This window comes from Pholis gunnellus, assembly GCF_910591455.1.
Source record: "Pholis gunnellus genome assembly, chromosome: 3".
In the NCBI taxonomy this organism is placed as follows: domain Eukaryota; kingdom Metazoa; phylum Chordata; class Actinopteri; order Perciformes; family Pholidae; genus Pholis; species Pholis gunnellus.
The window spans coordinates 16575696-16602610 of record NC_136529.1 but is presented as its reverse complement, the minus strand read 5'-3'; the positions used below and the strand labels follow the sequence as shown (position 1 = coordinate 16602610).

The 26915-nt window shown below is 41.9% G+C and overlaps 3 protein-coding genes across 3 annotated transcripts in view; 2 read left to right on the top strand and 1 right to left on the bottom strand.

The window, feature by feature from the left end:
* Positions 1–2020: 2020 nt before the first annotated feature.
* LOC306716123 (leucine-rich repeat neuronal protein 1-like) lies at positions 2021–4168 on the top strand (the record flags this gene model as incomplete). The annotated part of the gene is made up of 1 exon (XM_079186705.1): positions 2021–4168. One exon carries the CDS (start codon positions 2021–2023, stop codon positions 4166–4168), a length of 2148 nt encoding a protein of 715 aa, XP_079042831.1.
* Positions 4169–5423: 1255 nt separating this feature from the next.
* Positions 5424–11778, bottom strand: sumf1 (sulfatase modifying factor 1). Its single transcript, XM_079156657.1, has 9 exons — positions 11479–11778; positions 9473–9646; positions 9229–9303; positions 8333–8415; positions 7559–7681; positions 7351–7465; positions 7061–7174; positions 6919–6978; positions 5424–6089 (listed from the first exon to the last, which is right to left on the bottom strand). Exons 1-9 carry the CDS (start codon positions 11737–11739, stop codon positions 5988–5990), a joined length of 1107 nt encoding a protein of 368 aa, XP_079012783.1. The 5' UTR covers positions 11740–11778; the 3' UTR covers positions 5424–5987.
* Positions 11779–13372: 1594 nt separating this feature from the next.
* Positions 13373–26915, top strand: part of LOC306694097 (inositol 1,4,5-trisphosphate-gated calcium channel ITPR1-like) — a gene marked incomplete at its 5' end in the record, with an annotated part of 61452 nt that continues 47909 nt past the window's right edge. Inside the window, 5 exons of the mRNA XM_079156814.1 lie at positions 13373–13464; positions 16024–16094; positions 24847–24956; positions 25589–25675; positions 26727–26885. Of these exons, the coding sequence (XP_079012940.1) occupies positions 13373–13464; positions 16024–16094; positions 24847–24956; positions 25589–25675; positions 26727–26885 (519 nt within the window). The remainder of the gene's footprint in view (positions 13465–16023; positions 16095–24846; positions 24957–25588; positions 25676–26726; positions 26886–26915) is intronic.

The window sequence follows — 26915 nt, the reverse complement described above, 5'->3', positions numbered from 1 at the left end:
TTTAGCCTGCAGTGCCACTCTTGTTTACATTTCTAGAAACAATCGCATTATGTGTTTTTTCTGCAGAGCATAGTGTTCCATTTTGTATTTGCTGAGGTGCTTTTATACTATTGTACATGCAAATGTGGCAAAGAAACTGTGAGGATGTGTCGACACATCGCAGAGCGCGAACAGACAGCACATGAAAGGAGAGGAAAAACATCTGTATCTGTTGTATGTTAATACTGGAGAAACTTGCCAGTTTTTATGTCAAACAAAATACACCCAACTATCGCTCTCTGTTGCACACACGCACAAACGCACAAACACACAAACACACACACACACACACACACATATTGGATGCTCAATGTCACTATATTTATGAGGATAAATGTGAATTTCTAAGAGTGTGAGTCAAGCTAGAAGCCGTCACTGGGATGTTTAGGGAGTGAGAGAAAGCCGAGAGTCTCTCTGTCTTTCTCTCTTGCTAATGTAAAGAAGAAGCTGAATATTCATTTTGGTTGTTTATTTTAATAATTGGCACTTTTTTGACAGCTCGCTCATCACTCACAATTACACACACCCACTCACGCACACACACATGCTGACAAAGTCATGCCTGCACGGTCAGGAACGTTTAGTCATTACATATTCTTTTGATCACATAAGAGTTTAATACACACAGATATATTTATGGATTTGTTCAAAGAAACTGATGACTGATTCTTCATCCACATTGCTCATGATATCCTATCTTCTTGTGAAAACTGAGTTAGTACCTTTCATCCCTACAGACGTTTCTGGGAGTTGGTGTCATGAAATCGACAAAAAGAGAGCAAAAGCGTAAAATTTTACAATTCCCTTGGGGGCCCAGCCTGTCAGTCCCCTCCAGTCGCTCTCTGCTTGTCTCACTTTGACCAAACCTGGAATAGTACGGTGTGCATGAATCAGTAGCAGCTCTTAAACATCTGTATGACCGCTTTCCATGGACCTGTATCATAAGTAGTGAGTGATTAACAGTGAAGAGCACACACTCCCTGTTTATTAAGCCTGTTGTATAATGGGCTCACAGCCAGAGCTGCCGGCTGTGCCTACACCACACACTCGTTCAAGAGGATCACTGGTACCAAGCTGGTATGGAGATAATCTATCAGGCACGAGAGCGCAAAACATGTTGGTAATCTCTGAGGAGACAGATACGCAACACATCAGGGAAGCAGAGCTAATATCAACCCAATCATCTTAGATAATGAGAAAAATAGTCCAAAACTTTGCTTCACTTTATCCGCTAGTTCATTGTGTTCTAAGGTATCTTTACATGAAGAAACTGCCAGAAATGTTTCACTCATGAAACAGAGAATGGCCAAGCGAATGGCATACTGGTTTAAACATTTCTTTTTTTGGCATGCATGGCCTCACTCAATTTCACTGTATGTCAAGATTCAGAAGTAACTCTTTCTCAAACTTATTCTTATTTTCAAACTGTGTCTGGCCGTGTAGGAGCTCATTAAAAGGTAGGCAATGAATGTCTACACGAGAGCAGGGCAAAAAGACAAATTTGACAGATATATTCTGCCCTGTTGGACACGTCAAGTTAGTCCCCTAAATATCTGCGGGGTGGCACTGTGGAAAACTGCCACTTGCCTCATTTGTTACCCTTCCAAGGAAACCAAATATGTCGCTCTTACTTTTTCACACTCTGTATTCAGCTGTTTTTCTGTTCATCTCATTCAATACGTTTTTGCACACTGATAATCACATAAGTTACAGGCTTTAACATTGTACTTGCTTTCTGTCTTTTTTTAGGCTCAAACCTCAAGGTGAGGAAGTGAGAACAAACAAGACAATCAGCAGAGGTCAAGTTTGAACCAGATGAACTTCTGCAAATAACTTTTTCCTGGATTAGAAATCACCACTGTGGAAAGTGCCAACAGCATTCAGCAAGCAGTGAAGAAGACAAATGCTCATGAACGTTACCTCCAAGCCTTTCTCAAGAACCTCTCATCTAAGCTTTGTGTGAGCTGAAGGAGCAGACAAGATGGCGCTCAGTTCGCAGCCGTGGCCTCCTCTACTCGGGCTGTGTATGGGATTGTTTCTGTCCTTTCTGGCACCCGTATATGGCAAAGAATGTCCACATTTGTGTGTTTGCGAGATCCGCCCTTGGTTCACCCCCCAGTCGACCTACAAGGAGGCGACCACGGTGGACTGCAATGACTTGAGGCTCATGCACATCCCTACCAACCTATCCACGGATACTCAGGTGTTACTGCTCCAAAGTAACGCCATCTCTCACACCAGTGGAGAGCTGGAGGCGCTGTTCAACTTGACAGAGTTGGACCTATCCCAGAACAATTTCAGCACTGTGGAAGCTGTGGGCCTCACAAGCATGAACCACTTGACCACCCTGCATCTAGAGGAGAACCAGATTAGCCAGCTGCCAGACCACTGCCTCGGAAACCTCTCCAATCTCCAAGAGCTTTACATCAACCACAACCAGATAAGCGCCATCTCCCCTCGGGCATTTGCAGGCATGCACAGCCTGCTGCGCCTTCATCTGAACTCCAACAGGCTCCATGTCATAGACAGCCGCTGGTTTGAAGAAACACCTAACCTTGAGATCCTCATGATCGGGGAGAACCCAGTTATTGGCCTCCTAGACATGAATTTTAAGCCTCTCGGAAGCCTGAGGAGTCTGGTCCTGGCTGGCATGGACCTCACTGACGTTCCAGCAAATGCTTTTGTAGGTTTGGATAGCCTTGAAAGCATTTCTTTCTATGACAACAAACTGGTCAGAATCCCTCAACTGGCCCTTCAAAGAGTTGCCAATTTGAAATTCTTGGATTTGAACAAGAATCCAGTTCACAAAATCCAGGAGGGAGATTTCAGGAACATGTTACGTCTGAAGGAGCTGGGCATCAACAATATGATGGAGCTAGTGTCAATTGACCGCTATGCTCTGGACAACCTACCAGAGCTGACAAAGCTGGAGGCCACCAACAACCCTAAGCTGTCTTATGTGCATAGGTTGGCTTTTCGGGACATGTCCTCTTTGGAGAGCCTGATGCTCAACAATAATGCCCTCACTGCCCTTTACCAGCACACTGTGGAGGCGTTGCCTAATCTGCGGGAAATCAGTCTGCATAGCAACCCATTGCGTTGCGACTGTGTCATTCAGTGGATGAGCTCTAACAGGACCACAGTGCGCTTCATGGAGCCCCTGGCCATGCTCTGCAACTCCCCACCGGAACTCAGAGGCCAGCGGGTTCGAGAGCTAAGGCTGCTGGAGTCCCCGGAGCAGTGCCTGCCCCTCATATCCAAGAACACCTTCCAAAGCCACTTGAACCTCGAGCTGGGCATGAGTGTCAGTCTCGACTGCAGGGCCATGGCTGAGCCAGAGCCTGAGATCTACTGGGTGACTCCTCTTGGTAGCAAAATCACAACGGACTCTGTTTCAGAGCGGTACCACTTGAACAATGAGGGGACCCTGCGGCTGTCTCATGTTCAGGTGGAGGATTCTGGTCGTTACACCTGTGTGGCCCAGAACACAGAAGGAGCTGACACGCGAGTCGCCACCATCCGTGTGAACGGCACGCTGCTCGACAGTGCCGAGGTGATGAAAATCTACGTCAAGCAGACGGAGTCGCACTCCATCCTGGTCTCCTGGAAAATCAATTCCAACGTCATGTCCTCCAACCTGAAGTGGGCCTCGGCCACCATGAAGATTGACAACCCGCACATCACCTACACAGCTCGGGTCCCCGTAGACGTCCATGAGTACAACCTCACACACCTTCAACCTGCCACAGAGTACGAGGTATGCCTCACTGTCTCCAACGTCCACCTGCAGACACACAAGTCGTGTGTTAACGTGACAACACGTAGCGCTACCTTCGCCCTGGACCTGTCAGACCAGCACCCAAGTGCGGCTGTGCTGGCTGTCATGGCCACAATGCTGGCTTTCCTCAGCCTGGCCACTGTGGGCGTCTACATAGCTCGCAGATGGAAGAGAAAGAACTACCACCACTCTCTGAAGAAATACATGCTGAAGACGTCCTCCATCCCCCTGAACGAGCTTTACCCTCCGCTCATCAACCTGTGGGAAGTTGATGGGGAGAAGGACAAAGACTGCAGTGCAGAGGGAAAACCCTCTCCTGTTGACACCACACGCAGTTATTACATGTGGTGAGGACTCAGTTAGGAGGCCTGGCTGCCTCTCCAGCAGCACAAAAGACACACTTTTGCCATTTTGGTGCAAAAGTCGAAGTTGCAAATGTTTTTTTGTATTCTTAGCTTTGCTAATAAGAGGCAGAGTGATCAAGGACTGGATTTGTATTAGTATAGCGTATCGCCTTTGTTTGATTCTTTCTATCTTTTAATTGTTTTGGACTTTCCACGATTGAAGCTGTATTTAGCCTCCAGCTTGTCTTAGTTGCTATGCTGTTGTTTCTGTGGTGCATTTTTGACACACTTTCTTTTGGGTTAATAATACAGCAGCAGGGGCCGATGGTCTTCTTGCAGCAGTAGTAGCAATCAGTGTTTCTTTCTCTGTTTTATAAAACAGTTAATCTGTTGTGCACTGATAGATAATGGAGTTTGTATAAACTTCAGTTAAAAGCTGACAGCAGGGTTTAGACTTGTTAAACTGTCTACTGAATGTTAGCAATTGTGCAGTAATGTTGTATCAACTATACCTTTGAACTTTCTGATTTAAATTGCAAGAGAATAGGATTAGTAGTTTACTGATAAATGTGATGTTGATGCTAGAAATATAAATGTTTGCTAAAATATTTTGAGTCTTTTTACTAAGGTGCATTAGAAGCCTTTTGACCCTTTCCCCGTTTACTCACTTATTTTGCTAGACTTTTTCGCTAATTGCTTAGTTTATTATTTTCACATGCGATCTGTATACTGAAGAAGTTACAATAAATACCGTTTGGTTCTTTTGCAGACAGTTGGTCTTGTTTCAATTCCAGTTCTAATCTTTATTATTATTCTATCGTTTCAGGCTGGCACACTCACTTCCCAGTTATACATGTTGTTAGTTGGAGTCTTAATCGCATGTCTTTGAAGAACTTAAAACTCCTAACTGTCTGAATCAGCTTCACACCATCACAGTACTCACTCCCCTGGATCATCCTTTCTGACAGAGCTTATACTCTGTCAGCTTAACTTCTCAATATGCGTATGAAAGAAACACATACTGTACATTCACTCTGGAGACCAATAGACAGACGGATATATAGATATTAGAGCACGTGCTGCCCTCTGGTGGATGCTACACTTTAACTACATAATACACCTTTATATGGTTCTCATATACTGTAGGTCAGTAATGATAAAACACAGAGTAAAAGCAAAGTAGCACCTTGAGGTTTAGCATCAATTAACTAAATCTAAAGTTTCACACACAAATTCAGTGTAAAATTTGAGTCACATTAAGCCAAAAAAATGCTTTTTATTAAGTCATGTTCAGGACACGGACATTACACACAATGTAAAACTAAAATCTTGAAAGAAAGAAAAATCAGGAAATCATTAACTTAACTAATTAGAACACACAATTACACACAAAGAAAACTTAATGGGATTGGTTAGGACCCCATTTGTCACAGATTTATCAGTGATTGTAAAAATTACAATAATCTAGCAAATCCACAGTGTAATTTTAAATTGGCTTTATAGTTTACATAGACTTTCAGTATGTAGATAACTTGTACAACAGCTTGAAACGACTTTTTTTGACATTTACAAGATGCTGAGTTATTCAGTGCTCTCTCACCCTGTGCTCAAAGGCGTAAAAAGAACAGATGTAGAAAAAAACGGCCTTTTCTATTAATTTCTTGGGTAAAAAAAAGCTATACAATTTTACATTTCTGGGAATATCTGCTGGAATGGAAGACATTTTCAACTCCCCCATCAGTAAGATGGCACATATTACATTCGTGTCCTTGGTTTACTCTACAACCAACACTGGTGTAAGAGAACAACTGGAACCCTGGTTCAGGTCACTGTTGACCCTGAGAGACACAGCGGAAACCAAGATTAGAGGCTGCGCTGTCCGGAGTGTTCTGGCTCCGGGCTTCACATCGGTATCTGTAACAGTAAGACTGGAGGGGGGAGAAACGGGGACATTTACTGTGGAATTCATTTTCTCAGCAATGGAAACTGCTTTGTTACAGTATAGTTAAAAAGCATAAGGAAAACAATGGTACAGCCACCACTGTATTTCTGATTTCTTCTTTGATCATCCTGCTCCTACACCCGTTTGTGCACATTCACTAAGCCTGGCTGACTGTTGTCCTCTCCTCCCTCTCATGGTTTATTCATATGAAACAAACTAGACCTTTGTGCTACGTACTTATTTTGCATCCAATCAGTCACATTCCCATGGCAACCAATGCTTGTGGTAAGCAAACTGAAACGGTGACCAGTAGGCGGCTACAATGGTTTTGGAGATAAAGTAAATATACTATATGCATTAACATGAGTTTTCTTGTCCTCTCCATTTCACACTTAAATCCAGAACAAACAGAGCCACTGAACAACAGTGAGTATGAACGAGCACAGAAACGACTTCACATTCCAGAAGAAAAGAGAAAATAAGAGAGAGGCGGTATTTCCCCTTTGCAATCAAACAATTAGAGCAATAGAGAGCTCCTCTTCTCCCTTTGGAAATGCTGATGTCAGAGCTGTTGTTGACTGGATCCAATACTTGCTATGAAACAGGTTTGCACAACCAGCCAAAACTATTATGTTTTTATTGATCCGCTCACATCACAAGAGACTTTACTGCTCATCAAATCCAACCACCCAGTGAGCTATTTTACCAGTTCAAATATGCAAGGACACAATTTCATGTTAAATAATTTAGACGTTGATCTTGATTTTTTTGTTTGTATTAAGCTATAGAGCATAACAGTGGTTGTCTTTTTTTACCTTGTGGCACATGTAAGAGCCTCCCTTCTTCACCTTGTCTGTGCCCGACGGAGGACCCGTCTGAAAGAGAGAGAAATGATCAGATATCAGGGCAAAAACTAAACATGGACAACTCAAAAGCTCAGAGGTATTGTGTTCTTACTGGGTTGTGTTGTTGATCTGTAGTGTGATGCACAGTCCACCAGTCTGAGGTCCATTCCCATGCATTCCCGGCCATGTCATACAGACCAAAAGCATTGGCGGGAAACGACTTCACCTGTATTTGTGTTGGCCAGAATGAGCATGTGACTCTGAGGGAACTTTCCAAGAACTTACTGACAAAAACAATTCATTTAGTGTGGCAATGGCTCATGATCACAGTCATCCAATTCCTCACTAACCTAAATCCCGATGCCCATAACAACGGCATCTCTCAATCTTTAATTTTCTTACCGGTGAAGTTTTGATGTATCCGTCCTCCGCAGAGTTATGGTTGGGAAAATCCCCCTGCCAGAGGTTGGCGTAGTGTTGTCCTTTAGGGTTCAACTTGTTTCCCCAGGGGTAACGTCTACATACAGGGGCAGTATGTCAGGCAATTGACATGTGACAAACCCCAGCACATAGGCGTATTTTACAGTCACATAATGAGTAAATATCGTACCTGTCTTTAAGGCCGCCCCTGCAGGCGTACTCCCATTCTGCCTCTGTAGGAAGTCTCCTGTTGGCCCAGGAGCAGTAGGCTACTGCATCCGCCCAGGACACATGTAGAACAGGATGCTCCAGGCTGCAAAAAACAGGTTGAAAGTCAATGACTGAGCTTGTATTTGGTTTATCAGTTTGCTTTGCCAAAATAAAGAACTGACATAATGAAATAAAAGAGGAACAAAATCTACAGATGTTCTGTGTAAAAATGCCTTTTTGACTACAGCAGTCTGAGTTAGACTAATCAAGTCGGTTTTGTCTTTTCACTGCCAAATTCCCAGCGTTTCACAGACAAATGTTGTAAAAACTGCAGTGGCGGGTGTTGAGAATACTTGCAGTCCACAAACAGGCACAGAAGGCCCATCAATTTCATTGGACAGCATGTGTACGAGCATATCAGGAGCCAATCAGCGGCCTAAGTAGTATATTTGCTTGTTTGATTTTGTAGTTTTTCAGTTTGACAGATACGTGTTGGATGGAAGTTTGTCCTGTTGGATGTATAGGCGGTTAAGTGCGTCAATTAATATGCAAGTATGCTTCAATTTTGTGTCTTCATTGTCAAAATAGGATTGGTAAGTGTTTAGTGTTTTAATGTGTGTAGAATACTATTATTTTATGTCACATATATAAGTATTATTTATAATGAGGTTTTAAACACTATCGAACAGGGGGACGATAAATACAAAATAAAAGGTAAAATTGGGTATTTCTCGTATATGTGGTGTCTTTCTACATGTTTGTGATGTTGGAGTCTGGACCGTCAGGGCGTCTCCAGTTGGCCCCTTTCACTGGAAGCCACCAGGGGGCAGCAGCCACCTAAAGACAAAGTGATATAAACAATGGTTACTGACTGATATTATGCTTCTTTCATACTCTTCATTCCATTTTCTCTGTCACACACATAATTCAGGGATCATCTAGAATTGTCTTTGGCATAAAGAATTGCAATTATACTAATGGTTTCCAGTATTGCCACACTAATGGGTGCACAGCGCCTTCTCAGCCACATGATCAGGCTGCACATGACAGCTGAGATGAAGCAGCAAGTTCCCCGATGTCTGGCTTTTGTCTGTGGGAGGCCTGTGTCTATATAAAGACGAAAGAATGTGCGACCTCAGGCTGGCAGGTTTTCCTGTGCTTAGTACACAAATATTACTGTAAAGATGTTCAAATAAATAAAAAAAACACATTACACAAAAAAAACATCTTTCTTCTCCTCACACGGCTCATGTGCCATTTCCTCACAACTGAGGAATGTCTATTTTATTAGTTTTATTGTTTGGAAATAAATTTAAAGAAGTAACAACATTCAAATGACAGACAGCCTCTAAGAGCAGGAAGCAGAAAAGGCATCTTCTCCCCCTGGCCTCAAGTTGGTAAAAATGTCCAAGGCAGCCCCAAAGAGTGAGCAATAAATCTGTGAACAATGTCATGGTTGTGTGTGGTATGTGTAAGTGTGTGTGTGTCCTGATGAAGAACAACTATGAAGGTGTAAACATTTTGGAAGTGTTTTTACAGAGCTCTAAAAGGCTGAGGCCAATAATCATGGCACTAACAATGCTTCACACTGGCGTGGCGTAAAGAAGTGAGTTGTACAGATATGGCGACAGTTGATTTTTTTATACTTACTGCTTGGGTGATTTGGTTTTTCACACTCTCGCTCAAAATCCCCTCGAATACAAATGAGTCTCCAAATTTCTCTGCCTGAAAGCATGAGGTCAAAAAATGTTTTGAGCAATGACGCCTATTAACCTGGTGACACTGAAATAACCACAGCTGCAGGTTTGCTTTCATAGTAATTGGTTTGACTGATTAAATACATTTGTAATGAATTCAAAAAATACAGCTTGTGGTTTAATCTTTAGATACATACCTCAGTAATGTATCGCGTGGCATTTACAAAGCTCTGGAACTGTTGGTTAGTGACTTCCTGGATGTCCATGTAGAAGGAGTCAACATGCACCAGCCTCTGAGGTCCCTCACCATCTGCAGGGATGCCTGGATTGTCCGTTCCCATCAGGAACTGTCCTCCAGAAATCAGCACCATCTGTACGGAAGAAATACACTCTTTTTTTTTCTTCATTTCATTTTTTCTCGAGCAGAAAAGTGGTTCTATGAGTCTCTTAAGTTTGAAGAAGGTGACAAAATTAAAAGCAACAAGAAACTTGAATGGAAACTTAATCTATTCCAGGTGCAAAGACAGTGAGATCACTCGGCTGCACAATAAACCTAAGAAGCACAATCAAAGGCCATATATATAGTCTTTGTGTTTTGTTGTTGTTGTATATACTATGTTTGAAATCGTATCAAGAGTAATATAAGGTTAATTAATATAACACATTTTGAAATGAAATAAAATGAGTAAATGTATTAAATAACGAACACACCCTAGGGGAGGAGATCAATATTAGGTCAATTTTTTTCCATAGATGATATCAGATTAATTATTATTAGTATACTTGATTATGGCATAAAAGAACAAGTTAGTAAGTGTACAGAAGCTAACAGCAGTAGAGTAGAAGAAGCTGTCAGTATGTGAGCATGCGACAGAGCGCTTCAACTGAGTTTTCATATTTCCAACAGAAAGGAAATGTGTTGCAACAGAGTGTGTCAGTCATGCCTGTGACACGATTGCACAAGTTTGACCAGATTATGACCTTAACCTTCTCCGACCAAAGCCCAAAAAAAAACAATCTAATTGAAGGAGCTTGTTGAAGGACACTGTAGCATAAAGCACATTGTCCTTTTTCTAGTTCATGCTGAGAGTGATTTGTTGCGAACAAGGAAATAAAACTACCATGGCAGTCTTGAAAGGTTTTAATCTATCTCTTCCTATCCAAGTTAAGTAGCGTGAAATAAGCCTGCCGTTATAACCGATGTTCTCCGTGTCACAGCTGCAAAATATGTTGTTATTCCGCATCCCAAGGTTCCCAACTGATTTGCAGTACAAAACTGCGCAGTTGACGGTTTCAGTGTCTTTGTTTACGGGCAGTTCAGCGGGGCAAGTGATACTAAACCAGCCTGCTGTCGGACTGATGAAAATGGGAACTTGTTTGGAGAGTCCCTTATGTGTAAGATGTCAAGATTTATTAAATAAATCAGATAATCCTTTTTTTCAAGTTTGATTTGAAAATGCATGTTTTGTTTATCGAATGTGGTCTGATCGCATGACTGGGCGTTAATTCAATATGATCAATTATCGTATTTCAGCAGAATGATATCGTGATGAAGTCATATGTAGAGATATTGTCATACACAATTGCATCATCTAAATTGACAGTAACAAGCACATAACAACTCAAATCTCTTAGAAAATCTGATTTGATAAGAATTCTGCTTATTGGAATACCCAAGTGTAGTTAAATCAAATTATTGGTTCAATCCGATTACTTTACTACTACTACTGTATTTGTGTTAATGCATGTAAACATAGTCAGTGATTAGCTGGTAATATTATTGTTTTTCTTAAGCGGATGATGTTAATTTTAAGTTCTTAATAAAGAAATAAAACACAAACACTCAGTACTTTTTATTTGTCAAGTATTTCATTCACACTGGAGAGCAAACAAATACAGTATGCTCCTCCATGTGGTTATTTCATGTAGACTATTGAATTACCAGAACACGTGCTATATAGTGATATATATCAAAATATGAAAAGACTTATATCATGATGGTCATGTTGCCCAGACTGAAAAGGGTGTCATCATCCATCTTTGTACCTTATCTTTCAGTTGAGGTCTAAATGATATTGAATACCATTTCAGGATCCTCTGGTGATTAATTGAGAACAAAAAGGTCTCAGAAGGGACCTTTGTTGCATGTCTGCTCTACTGTGAACTGTCCAACAAAGTCAAACGGAGGGCAGTGATGGATTACCTGACTCTGCGTTTTCTTTTCACCTCCCTGAGCCTCGGGCGACCTTTCATTAGCGCCTCTTGAGTATTTGTTAGCAGGGTCTGCGGAAGCTGTCCTGTCCTCCACATGCTCCAGAACAGCGTCTCTCTTCAGCTTGTCACAGCCGCAGCCCGCTGCTCCCTGCGGGACGGTGGGCTCCGGCTGAGCCTCGTATGAACCCTGAATATACAACACTCTGTTCACACAAGTAAAGACGAAAAACAAAACAAAACGGCGCACCATTCTTGCAGGACGCGGCTCAAGAGCTGCTCATTTTTGTTGAACGCTCTCACTTCCGCAAAGTCACGTGGTCAGTCAGCTGCGTGCAATGTAACTCTTTCCTGCCCGAAAGTGAACATTTGTTAATTTCTGTTAAAATAATATCGTTACAATGCAAATCATGTTTAGAGATTGTAAATATAGCAGATGCCTGTTTTGATGTAAATAAAATAACTTCCCTTAAAATACAATTCAAGTAATTGTTCAAACAAAACCAAACAAGTGGTGTGTGTTTGAACGTTTATATCGAATAAGATACTTTTTTTTTTTCGCACCGTAAAAATCAACGCTCCACGGTGTGAGTGATAACACGTCGTGGATTCCCCTGGTGGTGGGTTGGGACCACATGGACATCATTTCCCAGCTATCAACGCTACGGCTGTTTGAGAAGAAGAAGAAGTGGCAGCGAGCCAGGCAGCTCAGCCGAGCCAGTGTGCTGCCTGCCTCAGCGAACACAGCCCCGGAGCACCGACGGCCGCGGGGAGGTGAAAGAGTTGACATAAATAACTGGATTGTTACAGCTGCTGAAGGCTGGATGTCCCCCTCGGCTCGGCGGTGAAGAGGAGAAGAGCCATGTCGTCCAGAGAAAGCTGAACACCCACGACCGAGGTAAAGTTTAAAGTTTTACCATCCTCTCTTTCTATCTCCCCTCGTAGCGGAGGGGGGGACAACATATTTAGTTCGCTCTCCTTAAATGGTTAACAAAATGCTCACATCTCATCATGATGTCGTCGTTTACGCAACAGGGACCAAAAAACAATCACGGAAACGAGTCCGATGATAATTTGGGATTACTGTGAAACGGTGTGATTGCGGATGCCGAATGAAATGACAGCCCACCATTGGACGCGTTTACTCAAGTTTCATGTGCGTTTTATTGGTCAGATAAACGGGCCTGTGAGGAAGATGTGCACTTCTGTGTAATAGTTGACCATTACGTGATTTACGCTATAATTTTAAGCGTGCAACAGCCAAAGCGCCCACCTATAGTTTTTTTTTAATGATTTATTGACCTCAGTGAGAGGCAGTGGCTCAGAAACAAGCAGATATCTTGAGTGTAGTGGACCTGTAGTGCCCACATATCAGCTTCAGCGGCGATGACCTGTTGCAGGTGCGCACACCTTCCTGGTAGCTGCAGCTCCTGCTCATTAACGGTCCAGCCCTTAGCCACAACACAAACTGGTAACAGTGGCATCAGAGAATTTCCCTGCAGCTTCTACGCAAATTCTTGCAGGTAGAGAGTAGTATCAATGTTTTGTCGCAACCTCTCAGGGAACCCTTTCTTTTTTAATATTGCACTGCCACCTCACTGGTAACTCAGTGGCTACATAGATGTGTGTGTGTGGATATTCATAAATCCCAGGTAATTATGAGAATCCACCGATTGGTTGTTGCATATCTGAAGCTGAATAAATGTAATTGTAGATCATTATCACAAACTTTACAGATAATATCTTAACTGAATTCAAAGCAAGGATGCTTCTGCTGCTTTTTAGACTTTTTGTGATGAGAGCATGTCTGACATTGGGACTATGTGACTAATTTCTTCTCCTTTCCTCTGCTGTAGTTGTTCCCTGTGTGTGTGTGTGTGTCAAACATGTCGGACAAGATGTCCAGCTTCCTACACATCGGGGACATCTGCTCCATGTATGCAGAAGGATCCACCAATGGTTTCATCAGCACCCTGGGGTATGTCCATTCTCACTGGCCGAACATTATGTGTGTGGGCCCGCCTCCCACCTTTCTCTGTTATATGCAAGCTGAGCAGTATTTGGAAGGAAGGAAGTCACACAAGTAGTAGCGACGGTTCACTTTCTCTTATTTTAGAAAGTTTGATTTAGCAAGAACTACATTTTGGTGCTATCAGAAATGGCATTTTCATTGGATTGTGTGTGCCTGATGAACGTTTGCATGTATTTTGGGCATCCCTTCCCACCGCCAGCGACGCGATGAGATTAAGAAGCTAAAGAGAGATAAATAGATACAAGTTTGTTAGTTTTATCCCTCAGAAGAAAGCTGTGGAAACAGTGGGAGGCCTTTTGAAGTGGTGCTTTGGCAATCGCTGACCCCGCCACTGATAGTGTTGGGAGAAAAGGAAATACAGGGGTGATAAATGCCAAGTTAATGATAAAGTGTGTGTGTGTGTGTTTGTGAGAGTGTGACAGGAGTGGGTGTGGAGGGCAGATTTGGAGGAAAAATACCAGAGTTGTGCTGCGTACAATACTCAATGCTAATGGTTAACCTCTTTTTACAAGCCACTCCATCACCCACACAGTCGCAGCAATGTTGTTGTTTTTGTGCATTAGTTCTACCTCATATTTGAAACACAATAAAAGCAGTTCTGTTTTTTTTTTACATGTAAGCTGCATATTGAGCACATACATGGCCTAGAGCATTGATAAATTGGTCTTAACATATAACATAAAGACTCACACTTGTTGCACTTCCTCTTCTGTTGTGAATGTAAACACCGCAATAAGAGAAAGTGTGCATTAAAGTATTGCTGGTAGAAACTACAATATATTTATATTAAGGTGCCGTATATTGTGTCTAGCATCTCTATCAGGACTCGCCTCAGTGTCCACGACCCCCCTCTGCTCATGAATTATGGAATGACCTCCAGCAAAGACACTATTGAGACATTGTGGCCTTTCTCAAGTTCCTGTGCTTCCCACGTACTCACACATACGAGCGCACATAGGGGCTCAGTGGTAGAGCAGGGTCGTCCTTCGGTCAGAGGATCGGCGGTTCGATCCCCGGCTCCCCTAGCCCATGTCGATGTGTCCTTGGGCAAGACACTTAACCCCAGGCTTGCGGTGTATGAATGGGTCTGTACAGTATGTTTAGATGGTCCTGATGGGCAGCTGGCACCTTGAAGAAAGAAAGCTCTATAACTTATCCAGCTGAGCAGCTTTCCAAGCTCCTGACTTCGTAACTGGAGAGAGATCTCTGTGAGGTTAAAAATGTTAAAAATCCTGTTTTGTAAAGTGAGCCTGCAACAGGACCTGTTTGACTGGTGTTAATTACTAGCTGGATTAGAAAATGATCTGCATAGTCCGCTAATGCAGTTGACTGCACACACATGCTGTATGATTTCTTCTGCACACTCCCAGATATGTTCTAACTTTTTTTATCCAAGTGTGCAGCCTTGTTCCTTGAGGTGTGCAGACTGGAGCAGTAGACAGGTCTGTTTGGACAACTGCAGACATTCCCCGGGAAAAGGCCTGAAATGGATGTGGGATTTGGCCGGTGTCCAGCCAACTGTTATTCTAAGGCAGTAAAAGTCAAATTTGTCACCAGACATTCCCGCCTGCCCACAGGTCATCTAATCCAGAATGATTTCATTATTGTGTCGAGCATCAATGGAGTATTTATTCTGCAGCTACGCAAGAGGTCTCGGTAAAAGAGGAGTCGAGTTTGGAACATGCTGAAGCTTTTGTTGGGATACTTTGTTTTGGGCACTACTGCTGTATGTTTATCACACCCAAACCAGTTTGCACACAATCCCACAAGGATTATAAAGATGCAGTGGCATACAGTAGCTCATATACCCAAGTAAAATTACAATCTCAAGACATCTCCATAAATGTTTTCAATGGTGCTTCATTGATGAAAATGTTGGTTTATTGATTGATTGATTTGTTCATCAAATCATTGATCCATTTAGTAGTTTTAGTAATGCGTGAAGCTTTTTTTTAATATTGAGATCACCGCTTTCTTAAATTTCTTTTTTTGTTTGACATTGTTGTTAGTTAAATCACATTTTAGAAAATGTTTGACATTGGATTATGATCAAAAAATAATTCAGAGAAGAGTAATTTTGGGTACAACTACAGTACAAATCAGTTATTTATGAATATTCAGCTTTTTTGAATATTACTTTCTTGACTCATTGTTTGGTCTATCACACATCACTGTTTTCCAAAATCAAAGCCAAGGTGATATCTTTAAATTTCAGTTTGCTATCATGAAATACAAAGAAAGACATTTGACAATCTTTAGCAGTATTGCCAAAGAAAATGACTAATGAACAGATTAAGATTATTTTATTCTCTTTTTCACAGTTGATGTTCTCATGTTGTTTGTCGACTAGTTTCAGCTCAAGAGTAAATAACAAAAACATCATAACTTGCAACTTTATAATTAATGTGTCTAATATAATTAAACTACTTATACGTGAATGTTAACAAGATGCTAAATAAAATGCACAGACTTTTGATACATTATTATGTGTTTTTATATACACAGCTTGGTGGATGACCGCTGTGTCGTCCAACCTGACGCCGGAGACCTCAACAACCCTCCAAAGAAGTTCCGAGGTAAGAAACCCAGTTGACTCCCCTCGTCCTCCTGAGGCCTGACATCATCACACTAACTGCTGTCTGTTTATACTGCTGGCTCTGTGAGAGAGACGCTGCTGAATGTGTTATGCTGTGTTTCTTTGGTGACAGCCACAATATATCCGCCCACTGGACTTCAAACAGGGCCGCCGTTGACAATGTTAATGGTGGGTGAGTGCATGTTGAGCGTGCATGCTTATGCATCCGCTCATGTCTTTTATAGCTGTGGCCGTATAGGCTGATAGAGAATCAGCTCAGATGTTGATTTGTTGGAAAAACGACACGCTTGAAAAGCTGCTTTTTAAACAAGATGAGATGCCTCTTTGGGTGAACCCGCTATTATTAGCTCCCATACAGGAAGTGGAACTCACGACCCTCGGTTCTCAGGCTGGAGGTTTATATCTCTGTGGAGAGGTCTGGCCTGACGTTGAGCAGAATATGAGGGTATTGAAGGCTTGTGTGGTATATTTTTATGGTACAAAATATAAAAACTGCATTTTTTTTTCTTGGTCATTGCTGAATATTCTAATCCAAAAATGCAACATTATCGGACTTTTGGTGGGTAAATTAGGGTTAATAGATAAAGAAATGATGTATGAACAAAATATTTTTGTTTTGTTTTATTTATTGGCTGAAGATCTGTCAAATCCATTGGACTTTGCGATGTCAAGCAGCTTGACTTCAAAGTGTTGTATCAGTTTGACTTTGAAGCTTGATGGAGAGTGAGCATTCCACACACGCGTGCTCGCGCTTTGCATTTAGGATGCTATCTGCTGTCTCTAGAGTATAATGATTGCATCATATTTAGAAAGTTGAAGGCTTTGATCTGAGCTGTGCCCACACCGCTCAGCTCTTCAGTGTCTCTCTGGTGTCCCAGGACAGGTTATCACCCCCTAGAGACAATTACTGTCACCACGATAAACACCGGCTGCAGACTGAAACCTCCACCTCCTGCAGCAACAAGAAGGACGAGCCTTTTGCTCTCAGTCTTTGTTGCTGTGTGTATTTCTGTCAAGTGTCAAGTGTATTCCATAGACCTGGACCAAGGGGTGGGAATAAGTTTCAAAAAAACTTTTCCAACATTTCTCTTTCCATCCAAACTATGATCTACATCGGTCATGGTCATACAAGCATAACAATCTACAGTGTGCAGTCATTGTGTTTGTTTATCTCTGCTGTAAAAGGGCTCTGAAACCATTAGATGTAGATTAACTCATAGTGATTTAGCTGGACTTTGACAGCACGTTTGTATTTACTGTATGGGACTAGAGGGAGTTTATATCATGCACTATCCAAACTGTTTGCTTTTTGTATGACTAATTTCAGCAGCAAACATGAGCCTGTTGCCGATTGGCTCACTTGTGCAGGAAGTGTTTCACGAATTACGTTGTCTCCTTTAATCTTCCATCCTCCCACACTCTGTTTTCCCTCGACTCACTTATAAAACTCATCAAAAGGGAAAGTTCACTCAAAGTAAAAGTCCTGTTCTTAATCTGACCCAGCGCAGTGCACTGAATGTCTTTAAATGATGGCAGGATATGTTGTAGAAGTTTCGACATGCCATTTTTAATTGAGGTGTTTTTCAATATTCGGGCAACAAATAAACACAAAAATGAAATTATGGCTAAAGCTGTGTGTTCAAGAGCTGTATTTGTAAGAGCATGTCTCTACAACACGTTGGTAAGTCCTTTACCATGTCAGCTGGTCTTGACCAGAAGGGGCCTTCATGTCACTGTGAGAGGCCTCTGGATGTGATGTAAAGATGGATACTATAGGATCATATGGTAAAGGCTAACTAGAAGAGGTTACAGTGAAGCCACAGTGGCAGAGTACTACTCAGCATGTTAAACTTGTTGTGTAATGTCTGCGGCTCTGAGTGAGCTTCATCAAGTTTGACGAAGTAATGCTTGATGTTTTCATCAGTCGTATCTCAGCCTGGACCTGGAGACTGCAACATTTATAACTGGAAGCCTGCGACACAAAGTGGAGGTGTGGAGTTTGAGAGATGTGTCCTTTAACAGGAACGGAGGGTCTGATGAATATGCTTTTGGTTGCATTATGGGAAATGTAGTGTTTGGAGCTTTACCCATATCGGGGACTAGAAGTGCGAATTTCCTGTGAGCCCTGCTGCTTCAGTTTTTCACCCTCTAGTTTCCCCAACTTCATGATAGTGTAATACTAAATTGCAATATTAAAATGGCTTATTTTGACATTGCCTCTTTTGGCATAAGCAACAGTCTGTGTGCTTTTGAAAGGAGGTATTTACCTAACTTAAGTGAGGTTTCCAAAGAAAGATCCGAGAAATTAATGTCACAAGGCAACAGGGCAATTTGTTTTTATTGTATGTGTCTCATGTCACCTGCAGAGGGCTTCATGTCAATAGAATTTTTCAAAAGCAGACATTATGACTCCTCAAAGACAGGTGTAATTAACAACATTAATGATGGCTGCTTTCAATGTAATTGTGTCAGTTTCAGGGTTCTGGTATGATGCATTCTGGGTCACTGGTAAATGTAACGGAGCCATCACTCGTGTCTTTTTGTGCCATGACAGGCAGAATGTTTTTCCCAATTCCATAATTTCTTACTAAAACTGCAGACTGTATTCCAATCTTTATAGTATACTGCTTCAGTTGCAGTGGATATTTTCACATGAGACGGTAGGAAAAACAGGTTTAAATTCTAAAGTATATAATGGAGACATTTTATTTACATTAGTCATTTTTAGCTACTTCAGTTTCAGGGTTGTGGTGTTTTGCATGATGACACACTGTCACACTGGCGTGGGGTACTTGAGTAGAACAGCCGTTTTATGTTATTCGCAACCTGTGTTTTTCCTACTGTGACAAGTCAAAATGTCTGCTTTGAAAACAGCCCAACTGCGACTTTCGCTGCTGCTGATTAAGCTCCACAAAGAAAGTGCTAAATGTCTCCCCAAAGATGTTTTCTTTTTTCATTCTTTCTGGAGCCGTCTCACTACTATTTGCAATTTATCTTCTGTTCAAGCTGTGACATGGGCCTCTGTTTCCCTTGTGCATTGCATTGTGGGACAGTTGTGTACATCAAGAGCACACTCAAAAATCAAGCATTTTTAATATGCATACTTTCTCTACATTTGACTTTGTCACTTTCCAGTGTGAGCACATATACCTGCTAATCAGTATGTGGTATTGTTGTTTCATTGATATCTGTCGTGTTGTCGAGGGTTAGAGTTAGGGTTCGGGTTACAGACTTGAACTTGCCATAGATGTGTAAAACACATCTACAACCAAACAAGAAAACAGTTTTTTCCTTGTTTAAACATCCATCTTTTCCTCCTTGTTTGGGACGCCTCCTCCGGTGTCTGAGAGTGAGACAGTTGTGCAGCGATAATCCTCCTTAGTGGACGCTATAAGGGCTCAAGGCCAGAATAGCCATGTCCACATGCAAGGCCTTGTTTTGTCATTGCTGAGGTATGCATAACATTTCCTTCGAATGTAAACACAAGCACCCTCCACAAAATCACACTCTCACTCATGTAGTCTGTATGTATACGCTGAGACATCAGGAGCCTTGCTTTGTATTTCACGAAGACAGTATTTGAAATGTCATCACACGCACACACACACACACACACACACACACACACACACACACACACACCTACACACCTACACACCTACATACACACACACACACACACACACACACACACACACACACACACACACACACACACACACACAAGCCTACACACACTCAATGTAAGGTAGAAAATGCACTCTTTATTAATTGTTTAAAATAATTTTTTGGATTATTTGTGATTTTATAGGTTTGACATACCAGGTGTCTAATTTGAAGTCTCTGGTGGTGACCGCTCTTTTGGTTGTGTCATGAAGTGAAAATCGAATGCTGCATTTTTTTTAAACGTCATCTGCTTTTAATTTTTAATTCTGTTTGTGGTATGTTCACATATTAATAGAACATACTTTGTCTGAGTGGTTTATTGTTGCAAAATGTATAAAGCATTCAATTCCTTTTTTTTATAAAAGCTGAAAAATAACAATTCATATCCAAGCTCTATGCAACTTAGTATTATAATGTTGGCAGTTGGCTGATTTTGTTAATTTTTTTAGGAGGTGAACATTGTGGGTATGCATTTACAAAATCTTAAAGAGAAAAAAACATTTCAACCTCATAAACTTTTAAGCATTTACTCCTTGCCACCCCCGCCTGTTGTCAGCCCAAACCGCTGTTGCTGCCAGAGACACACTGCAGACTAGTTGGGTGGTTCATCTGAAATAAACACCAGGAACAGTTTTTTCTTTAGTCCCTTCCTCTATAACCACATATATTGCATTCCTGTCTATTGAGAGAGAGAGAGAGAGAGAGAGAGAGAGAAAAAAAAGGTATTGCAGGAAACGGGGAAGCTGTTGTCAGTAGACCCATTTATTGTCTTAGATGCACTACTAGGTGATTAGTTGCTTCCTCTATGATATCTTCAACAGGATGAAAACCTTGGAGGTTTCTATACAAGCCAGATCATTGTTGATTTAACACAGAATAGAAGAAGTATTATGCAATGTGTTTCTCTAGGTCCCTGGCCAGACCGATGTTGTCTAATTTCTGCAGGGAAGAGTAGCTGAGATCTCTTACAGCGGTAACAGCAGGCCTCCCTGCTCGTGTTTGAACACTGATGACTCCTTCATAATTTGCACATGTCAGGATTTTTGTCTCGCTGCTTTTATATCAGGATAGCAGACAATATCGATGAGATCCAAATCTGAATTTCAGGATCTTTTCTTGTTCTGCACTTGAAACCATGACCATATACAATTATATACCATTGTGAATTATGCAGCCCTGTGTTGTCTCACAGAGGATCTAATTGAAAGTTCTTGTGTGTGTTGTTGCTCCTCTTACAGTATCAGATTATGATATGCTCCAATAAAAACTGCCCCACAGGTTCAGTAAATCATCTCTGTTGACTTAACATCGTCTCAGTAGTTCTTGTGGTCGCCCCGGCTACAAGCATCTTCCTCCTCATCCTCTCATATCTGGTGAAGTTTGTCAGTGACTGCAGGATTTCTTTTATTAGCTTTTAGTTGAAAGAGCCGGTGTTGGTGGTCTCTCTGAGTCATCTGCAGGCGTTGTGCAAGACCACTCAAAGCAGTATTGCATGCATACCACTGAAAGACGAGGTCTAAAAACTAATCTAAAGCTCCATCCAAACACTTAAGTCACAAAAAATGAGGACTTGAGACTTGGCTTGGACTCCCAGAAAAGCTGACCCGACTAGAGAGCAAGAACAAATAAAACTGCTCTCCATAACCACCCATAAATGGCTAAATGCCATTTTTCGATATATTTATATATATATATATATATATATATATATATATATATTTTTTTTTTAATACATTAAACAAATAAGATATAACCTCTTAATTAGTGTGCTTTACCATGCAGTGCTGGAAGATGAATTATCTTACTCTCCAGAAAGAGCCAGGCCTTTTGTTTCCAAGCAAACTGGCTGTTGGCTGTAGTTTCATAATGAACAGACAGACATTAGAGTAAGAGAGTCAATCTTATTACTTTTGCTCTAAAGCTTCTATGCGTTACTTTCATATTGTGTTGATTTTGGCAGTCTCTGTGGACAAGAGTAGTAGTGTTTCAAGTACCAGATTCCCTTTAGAAAACCTATATTTATATTTACTGCTGCAGGATCAGTCCTGATTGTGGTTCTTGCATGCCTCAAGTCCCTTCAGCGGGCCCAGCAATATGGCCTGGGTCTCCAGCAGCGTGGTGTCTGTGTTTGCTTCCAGCGGGGGACCAGTGGAGCAGCAAGGCAAAGCTCTGCTTCTGGCCGGAATAAGTGACGCTGCTGACGGGCGCTGATCTCTTACCTCCCGCCTGATCTGGGTCTGCCTCGACCCAGATCAGGCTGCCGTAGGCCCTGCAGGCCCTACTGGAGTCTTAAGCTGAAGGAGTTTCTGGTGAACCTGACCCGATGGCACAGATGGCACGCGTTAAGAATAGCTATATAGAAATAGTCAAATCTTCTCGCTGATGTTCTCGTTTAGTTAAGTAGGTCATAAAGAGGCAGCAGTATCAAATTGAGAAAATGTCATAACTAGTTAAAAAAATCCTGACCGTAACTTCAAGCAGACACTCCTTTGGTACTGCGCTTCATACGCTGGACATCCTGCTGTATGTGGCACAGGTGGAAAACAACTTTTTGTCCTTAGTTTGGGTCAAGTTCCAAAAACGTTTGATGCTACACTAGCCATAAAGCAACTCACTGATGATGACATCATCAGGATTATTTTCTCAGACTCCCTCCAGAGACACAGAAGACGTTATACAGCCGTTGGTCTATGTGAAATTGGTTGACTGCCCCTTTTATCTTTAGGCCTGTGCAATGAAAAGACTTGGTGTCAGCGCTGTAAAAAGAACTATAAACATAGATGGGCATATAGAGGCCTAACAACTTTAAATTTGCTTGCAGTGTCCTCTAAAATATGTGTGACTTGCCCTAAAAGACAAAATACAAACAAACAGTACTTGTAATGTATAGTTTTCATCATGCATATACTTCAGTGCTACATGATTTCAGATCAGCATTTGTAAGAGCACGTGGGGCAGCTACTATCAAAGATGTTCTTTGTTTATGAACTCAAATAGATATTTGAGTGCTCAACCTGATGTTTATGGGGTGGGGCTTCCGGTAAAATAAGACTGTTTAAAGTTGGAGGAATGTTAATGAATCATTCCAGTTTTCTGCCCTCTGGACCAACCCCACCACTTCTCCTGCCCAGTGATCCCAGAAGGAATTCTCAACCCACATTTCAGTTTCACTGAACTGAGATGTTTTCTCTCCCAGCTGACTGGGATTAAAGGCAAACGTTCAGTGCCGGCTGATCATCTGTCAGACACTGAACTCATACTGCAGCTGTGATTGTGTGTTTAGAGTTTGATAAAAATGGCTGCGTCGAATGATGGGGAAGCTCACTTGATAGACAAGAGCTCCTAGTGTACGTGTGTGTTCATTTGTCTTTTGAGATAAATTTTTTGAGCATTGTATGCTATAATTTGATCGTGGAAAGAGACGGGCAATGTTGGCATTTGGTGTTTGCACATGCTAGTTTGACCCAGTTCAGGTGTAAATTAACTTGAGTTTCAACCACTTGTGTGAACATATGTGGGACGCACTAAAATGCATTTACTCAGCAAATCGGCCCACTTCTATTCTTCCCCACCTTCTGTCTGCCCTCTCTCTGTTTTACATTCTTTCACTGTCTTCCTGTATTCCTCATTTCTCTTTCACTTCCTGTTCCCTGTTGTTGTAGCTGTATTTAAGGTCAGACTAAAGTAAACCATATCTGATGAGGGCCTGAAAGGGGGTGGGGGGAGATTTACAAGATATAGACCATTAGCTGGGAGGGAGCGGGTGGTGTGTGTGAAATGGTTTTAGGAATTCAGAAAGTAGAAGGAGGGATGACAGAATATGGAGGGGAGAAGATAGGGAGTCCCCACCCTCTTCTCTCTCCCCTCTGTCATCCCACTCCCCTTCTCTTGGCTGACCTTATTTGGTCATGTTACTGCGGCTATAGCAGGAGGACTGAGAGAGAGAGAGAGAGAGAGAGAGAGAAAGGGGGAAGGATGGACAGATTGTTCTTTTTTTCTTCTCTTTTCGCCCTCTCAGAATAGAGAGCTTTAGCCTGATGAGAGATGACGTCAGAGGAAAGTCAGGACTCAGAGGGAGGAGTCGCTGATGGGGCAGAAGTTTAACTCTGCGGGGAAAATTGTCATTGTAGTTAATGTGCTCTGGTTAACCGTAAGCGAAACTAAACTTTCAGCCACGGGTAAAAGTGTCTGTGTGCTTCAGTTGCACTCGCTGTGCAGATTGATACAGAAGAGGAAGTCCTCTGGGACAGAAGAGGAACTCTGTTATTCTAAAACTGTCCACATGCAAATTGAGGGAACGTTTTCCCTGCTGGCTAGTTTCTACGGTATCTATGAAAATGAGCAGCACAATCAGAGTCTTGCTGACGACAGCATCGTCTCCATGGTTGCTGCAGTTACGGACTTTGACTGACCATGATTTATGCTGTGTCACATCAAAAAACACACACACACACACAGAGGTTATTGTGTGCTGTCCCTTAGTCTAACCACAGGATGTAACTACATATTACTATACTTGTGTATATATGGCCGAGTGCATACACACATGTCCACGAACACCAACGCATCTTGTCCATCATTACTCCTCCCCGAGGCACACACACACACACACACACACACACACACACACACACACACACACACACACACACACACACACACACACACACACACACACACACACACACACACACACACACACACACACACACACACACACACACAAGTTCACAGAGAAGAGTGTGTGAAAATAGTGTGTTTATACTGTTTGGTTATGAGGTCTTTAAATACATCACTTGACATGTGAGAGAGGGGTCATTCATTAAGTGAAGCCGGTTGTGTATTTTTCATCTGTGTTTATTGAACATCTTGTATCGTCTTGTTTTAGCAACTAAGCTGTGACTCGTCTCCCACACTGTAGCGCCGACATCTTCAGGCTTCATTCACAACAGTGCATCAACATAATTCTTCCCAATGCGTCTTGTCTTCCTCCATCTTTTTTTTTCTTCTATGTACTAATCTCTATCCATGCATCTTCGTCTCTGTATTTCTTTCTCTCTTTCTAGACTGCCTGTTCAGACTGTGTCCCATGAACCGCTACTCTGCCCAGAAGCAGTTCTGGAAAGCGGCGAAGCCGGGAGGGAACACGGACACGGTGCTCCTCAACAAGCTCCATGTAAGTGACGACATGTCCCCCCCCCCCCTCCTCCTTCAGTCACACTACACACCAGTACACTAACACCACACACGGACCTGTCGTCGGGACTCACAGGGTAAAGAGATTTAGAAGTCTAGATTTTGATCGTCAAATTTAAATGGTAGATTTGGTCGAAACTGAATGCCAAGCTGCACAGTGAATGTGTAGAAATGTTCACTCTGGACTACAGTTTACAATTTTACCTCAGCAAATATACATAATAACTTTATAACCTGCTATTAAAGTCCTTTTATAGACATTATACTCCTACTGTCCTACCTTTCTGCCCTCTACACTCCACTTTCTCTCTTTCTGCTTCGATGCATTACCATTTAAAGCAATCTGCTATCTGACCACCCAGTCACAAAATGAAAGACCGCAATCTTTCCTGCGTTTTCATGGAGACGTGAGCCAGAATCTTTGGTTAAACCTCTCTCGAAGCGTATGCTTTTGGCTAACACCCTTTCTTATACTTTTTGTTAGCTGCTCACCAATCAGATGACTTCTGACCACATCACTGTGTATAACTGTTATCAATGAACAATGTTGCAGTTAGTGGGTGTGATAATTCATAATTTGTATATTCCTTTTTATCTCATTCTCCGTTCCAGCATGCAGCTGACTTGGAGAAAAAGCAAAATGACTCTGAAAACAAAAAGCTGCTTGGAACAGTAATTCAGTACGGGAATGTCATTCAGGTTTGTTCCTCTGAAATGGTCTTTATGTTCTTGGTATTTATTCAGAGGAGATAAGATTTGTTTAGACTTACACATATTTTTTTTGCTTAAACTAAGATGGCTCTGACATGGAGGTGATTTAATCTCACCTCTTATCTTAAATTTGAAAAATGCCTCAAACTTAATCTATGTTGAGCGTGCTCCCCAACATTAACCCTTAAATAAAAAATGAAAACCGTAAATTGCGTGTTCTATTATTAAAATGTTGTGAACTTTGACACAGTCCCAATGAAAATGAAAGGGGCTGAAACCTCCTGCAGTCATAGTCAAACCACTCATTTTAATAATACAAATACACTGTAAAGCATCCTGATCAGAGAATACTGGAAGCGCGATCATAAATGAATTCAACACACATACGCAGTCATAATATAGTATGTAGACGTTCGCACTTCATTCAATCTACTACAAGGAACTTTCTTTTTTTTTGTTAATTTTCGCTGTCCCTGTGGACAAAAGTGGTCGTGTTTCCCAACACCAGGGTCCGTTTAGAAAACCTCCAATTTGACCACAGCTGGGCCTGACGGTCTGCCCCGCTCAGTCCTGGTTTTGGTTCCCCGTGCCTCTCTTCTCTCTAGCGGGCCCAGCAATATGCTGCTGGAGGCCACACTTGCGTCTGAGCTGAAGGAGTTCCTGATGACAAGCATTACGAATAACTACAAAGAAATAGACAATCTTCTCGCTGATGGTCTCGTTTAGTTATGCAGGTCATAGAGAGGCAGCAGTATGACATTGAGACGGTTTCATAACCAGTTAAAAGTTCCTCACAGTAACTTTGAGGAAGAAAGTGACTGTCAGTGTAGTTCTGCAGGCATCCTTGTTTGGATTTATCTTACCTGTTGTGTGACATTGGTTTACTAAATATCCCTTATGGCAGTTAGTTTCTACGAGTGCCCTAAATGCAAGCTGCTTTCTTCAAGTCAGTACACTGTTAGAAGCTCTTACTTCTTACCTAACATTTTTGCATGTCTGTTTGTTTGTATTTGTGTTAACTTGATTATTTTCTGCTCAGCTCCTCCACCTGAAGAGCAACAAATACCTGACGGTGAACAAGCGTCTGCCTGCGCTGTTAGAGAAGAACGCCATGAGGGTGATGTTGGACACCGCTGGAAATGAGGGCTCCTGGTTCTACATCCAGCCATTCTACAAACTACGCTCCATCGGGGACAGTGTGAGTCATCATATGTACACGTCTGTGGGA